At 28.5% G+C, this 4,854-nt stretch overlaps 3 protein-coding genes across 7 annotated transcripts in view; 2 read left to right on the plus strand and 1 right to left on the minus strand.

Annotated features, from left to right (window-relative positions):
* Window positions 1-1,673, plus strand: part of Ypel (Yippee-like) — a 23,902-nt gene extending 22,229 nt beyond the window's left edge. For all 3 annotated transcript variants that reach the window (XM_069125987.1, XM_069125988.1, XM_069125989.1), the window contains one exon: window positions 1-1,673. This exon is cut by the window's left edge and continues 724 nt beyond it. The gene's annotated coding sequence lies outside the window, so the exon portion shown is untranslated.
* LOC138186288 (uncharacterized) overlaps window positions 1-4,854 on the minus strand; it is a 356,044-nt gene that overhangs the window by 43,400 nt on the left and 307,790 nt on the right. The window lies entirely within an intron of this gene.
* LOC138186293 (uncharacterized) lies at window positions 2,290-4,309 on the plus strand. 3 transcript variants are annotated; one of them, XM_069126026.1, is made up of 2 exons: window positions 2,290-2,428; window positions 2,802-4,309. In XM_069126026.1, the coding sequence occupies exon 2, from the start codon at window positions 2,826-2,828 to the stop codon at window positions 3,693-3,695; it is 870 nt and encodes a 289-aa protein (XP_068982127.1). In that variant the 5' UTR covers window positions 2,290-2,428; window positions 2,802-2,825; the 3' UTR covers window positions 3,696-4,309. The 3 variants fall into 3 exon arrangements, with proteins under 3 accessions (XP_068982127.1, XP_068982126.1, XP_068982128.1); XM_069126025.1 differs by having other exon boundaries at window positions 2,292-2,428; window positions 2,808-4,307; XM_069126027.1 differs by lacking the exon at window positions 2,290-2,428 and adding an exon at window positions 2,470-2,488.

Consider the following 4,854-nt stretch of genomic DNA (forward strand, 5'->3'; position numbering starts at 1 on the left):
TTTTAATCCGTTATTGCACCGGAGCAGCGCAAGTGCCACAGACTTTGCTGGACTGACTGCCTGCCCGCCGCGTCTATCATTGGAATTTCACTGCCGATATTCCTAATATTAATTAAGATGGCTGTGCCGCATCGTAGGCGACGCAGCTGGTAGTTTTTAGAATAGCTTACGAGTATAGCATATTAAAGCCTACGTTATAATATTATAGGACCTTATGGATATAGAAAATAAGGATACCGTAAGAGTAATCACGGGTGTGAAACGGAAGTCGAGAGGAAGAAAGACGGAGTGAATGTCTTACGTGTGCGTGCGTGCGCGCGCGCGCGCGTTTGTGCGTGACAGAGACAGAGAGAAAGAGAGAGAAAGAAGGAAGAAGAAAGGTTCGATTAATCGTGTCGTGTGTATATGTTTGATTTTATGTTCACCATGCCTGCCAAACTGTCTGTTAATCTGCCAGTCGCCATTACTGTTAGTGGAAAAAAAAGAAAGAAATACCGTATTCTAACATGTTCACGTTTTCGTCGGCTCTGCAAGGTGTGGTATGACTGAACTTTTTTTTGTGAATAAAAAAAAATCATTGATCTGCGCCTTCCTATGCACGCACTATGAGATATATAATATTAAAGCAAGAAAAACGAGAAAAAAAAGTTAAAAACGGAACAAATTAATTGCTCATTACTTTTAATATCGATCTCATTTGTAAATATTTAATAGAGTTCAATGACATCGCAGATTCACTATTTTACAAAAGATCGGAATTCCGATATCCGATCCCTCTCTCGAAGCCCAAATGTACGATTGATTTTCATTGGTCATTAAACGAAGAAATTTTACCATGATACTGATTTGTCATTTTCACGCTAAACCAATACATAATGACATAGCGACATTTTAATACAATTAATTTTCTTTTGGTAGGATATCGTATCTTTGAGACTGCTTGTGTAAGTGAAATGATGTAAACTAATTTTTAGGCGACTTTTGATGTTACCTTCCTTATCTTCTTTAAATTTTAAAACGATTAAAATTGATATCATTTATTTTAGACATAGAGGTCCTAACATATATGAAATATCGATATTCGGATAGATATTTGGATTTGAAACGATAAAAAGAAGTATTTACCGTTCTTTGCGTTCTATATCCAAACGAAGGTAGCAAAATGTGCAGGCGTGAAAAACGTTTAATTCCTATTTTAATAAAAAAGTACATATATAAAGCAAAAGTATAATTGTGACATAAGTGTACAAACAAACAAAAGATTGGTCGGTTCTTGTGCTACGTTTCTCGTAGAAAAGCGCAAATTGAATAAGGAGTATAAAAACTAGGTGGGGTCATTATTCAGATATTTAAGAAAACATGAGTCATATGCGTTCGTCGTTTTGAATGCATACATACGAAAGTGCAGTGTACTTGTGTGTATTTAGAAATGTGATGAATGAATGTGCCGGCCTAATTCCTCATGCTGTCTCTTGAAAAGTACTTTTTATATTACTGTGCCGACGTCCCTTTATCCGCACTCACTTTTCCAGTGATCTTGTTAAATTGTCCCCACCAACACTAATTCCGTAGTTCTCAGCCTCCACCACCATCCACCATTTCCACCATTACACAATTTTGCTTTGTAAAACATGTTCATAATAAAAAAAGAAATACAAGGTATTTAATCGAAATCGACTTATTTTATTTCATACGTGATACTCTATTAATTGTACATATGAAATATAATAGTTTCATTATTTATATTGACTAATATAGATATTTGACAACTTATTTTAATGTAAGATCTTCCTTGTTCATGTGAAGTTTATAATTTTTTGAAAATAAAGAAATTTAAATTATTTCTGCTGTATATAAAATTAAAATCACGTTCCAGTTTTAACTAGTTGTACATCTAATTGTATATAAGTAAGTATATACAGAGATATTAGACGATTATCCTGAACAGCTGAGTTTAAATGTATATTTTGCGTTATGATTGTTGATTGTTTACTTCTGATCTTCGAACAAACAACAACAAATATTCGGTTATTCTTTTCGTCCTATATACGTATATACAATTTTATTTTTTAATAAATAATATAATAAATATAATAAATTTATTTTAATAAATTTATCATAATAAATTTTTTAGTTTATTATATACATCTAAAGATAATTTCATTCTTAATAAATTAATATATTTTGCAATATTAACCTACGCTATATATTAATTCGTACAAATATTTGATAAAACATTTTTCATTGTTTTCATTTGAAATTCATACAAATATGAACTTTGCGTCTGCGCATTATTATATTTGGATTTTGGAGTCACAGTTGAGATCTGGTAAAGGTTAGATGAAACGTCATAGTGACGCGTCGTTGTTTATTCCGTAAATATTATTAATTACATGTGAAATATGTATAATTAATTGCATATGAAGAAGTACGTATATTTATCAATATATATGTTTACAATATAATATACATTATATAGATTATATATGTAAGTCAATAAATTCATACTAACCTTTAGACTATAAACTATAAACTTGGGTCTTTCATGTTCGATGCATGTTTCAGTAGATAATACTTGTTTAAAAAATCCCAAAAAATTTATGTAACAAGTTCAAACGTTCTAAATTAAGGTTATCATACAATCTTTATCGAATAACCTTTTAAGCGGGAGGAAAATAAGGTTTTCCACCTATTACTTTGTTAGATACTCAACTCTATCGAAGAGCCCGGGCATAATATACTTTTACAGTTTAAGGGTTAATGAAATCAACTGACATATAAATTTATATTACTTAATATAGGTAAAGACCAATAAAATAAAAAAGATGTTACTTCAAACGTGGAAATCGGCAGATAATATTGTAAGAAAAGATATAATAAAGCCAGGAACTTTCTCGAGAAAACCGACTGACTGCGCTTCTTGTGAAGTTGTTATTGAAAACATAAACGTTATCAATGCGTCTGTAGAGGATTTGAAAAACAAATTTAACTCGCAGATTTTACATGGTATAAGTAAAGAAGTGTTAACTATAGGTGAAGCAAATTGTGAAATAGATCGTCAAATTGAACGAGCAATACAAATGATGATGGTGTTAGAAAAAAGTTTAGTTACAATAGATATAATGTTAGAAGGCATTGATGATCGTTTAGTTATTAAGTTCGAAATAACATTGAATAAAATGCAACCATATAAACCAATTTGGGAATGGACGCCACAAGACAAGTATTCGATAGCTTTAAAATATAAGGAAGCAGGTGTATGTTTATTTCAGAAACATAGATACGTGGATGCATTTTATAAATTTAGTAAAGCCTGTAAAATTCTAATAACATTAGAGCCAATTCAGGATTTAGAATTAGATAAGACATTAGAAACTAAAATTAATAATTTAAGACTTATATTATATAACAATATGGCTGGGTGTCAATTAAGTCGTAGAAATTATGAACATACCATATCCTTATGTAATAAAATTCTAAATAAAGAAGCTAACAACGTTAAAGCATTATACAGAAGAGGAGTGGCGCGTGGAAATTTGAAAGATGTAGAAAATGCTGTTACTGATCTAAAATACGCTGTTAGTCTAGAACCACATAACCAAGCAATAAAAGAACAACTTACAATATATAATATAAAATTACAAGAGGCCAACCAGAAATTTGAAGATATGGTAAAAAAGATGTTCAAAGCTTAAAAAATTATGTTGATACGTTTACCTGTAAAGGATTAAAAAAATAAACATTTTTCATTTTGTAAATAAAAAAATAAGTGTTTATTTTTATCTACAATAATTTACATATTACAAGTAATGTATTACTTTAAAATTACAACATTAAGAATTTGTTACAAATATGTAACTTTGTAATTCTATGTAACTATATTATTGTTAAATTATTCTTACATGTTTTGTATTTCTCTTGTAGCTTATATGTAACAATTGCATTTTAATAGTAACAGAAATATTTTTACATTATGTATAATTTATTCAAGAATACATGATGCATCAAGAGAACAATTTATTTATTGCATTTATAATTATATTGCAAAATTGATTAAATATTGGAACAAGAATATAAGACAATTAGAATAATAAACCTCCCCCTATTATTTAACAAAATATAAATCGTATATTAATACATACCTCTAAAAATATTAGTTTCAAATGTATATATTGGCACTTTTATTATTTTGTGCTTTTATTTATTTTGAAAAAATTTTATTAAAGGAAACATTATGGGATCTATAAGTATTTTGAGAAAATAAGATTAGAACCACGTAAATATTATTTTAAAATGTAGAAGCAAAATAACAGTAGATTTTACAGCTTGCAAGTTACATTAAAATAAATATTATTACATATACATAATAAATGTATGAAAGTATATTTGTTAAGCATTCAGAATGTATAACATTTTCTTGTTGAAATAAATGTGACCATTAGTAACTGCACAAATAGATAATTAATGTTTTAAAACTATCACCATAGAATATTAGAATATAAAACCTTTTCTGCAATCTTTCCTTCTGAAACTATGGATTGCTGCATTAGAACATGCAATGGAGTGTTACAAAAACAAGCCTGAAGTATAAAACTTTTTGAATTTTCTAGTCTGTTATGATAAAAGCCTTATTCTTACAATAAGGAAAGAAATAAAACTATTATTATATTTACAATCCTTCAAAAATTTGTTAGTACATAATTGATATTTTGTAAAATATTAATCTAAGGTAGAGTTATTTAATGCTAAGACTAATAAAATATATACTACATGGCATATATATATTTTCAATCCATTGTAATTAAATACATTATCAACTTTATTTAAAATTTATTAAATGTGAAGAACAGTGAA

Source organism: Bombus flavifrons, chromosome 13 (genome assembly GCF_040668555.2).
Source record: "Bombus flavifrons isolate JBK064 chromosome 13, iyBomFlav1_principal, whole genome shotgun sequence".
In the NCBI taxonomy this organism is placed as follows: domain Eukaryota; kingdom Metazoa; phylum Arthropoda; class Insecta; order Hymenoptera; family Apidae; genus Bombus; species Bombus flavifrons.

What these genes read in the sequence shown, in the direction of transcription:
- LOC138186293 (XM_069126026.1), top strand. Translation starts at nt 2,826, where the DNA reads ATGTTACTTCAAACGTGGAAATCGGCAGATAATATTGTAAGAAAAGAT.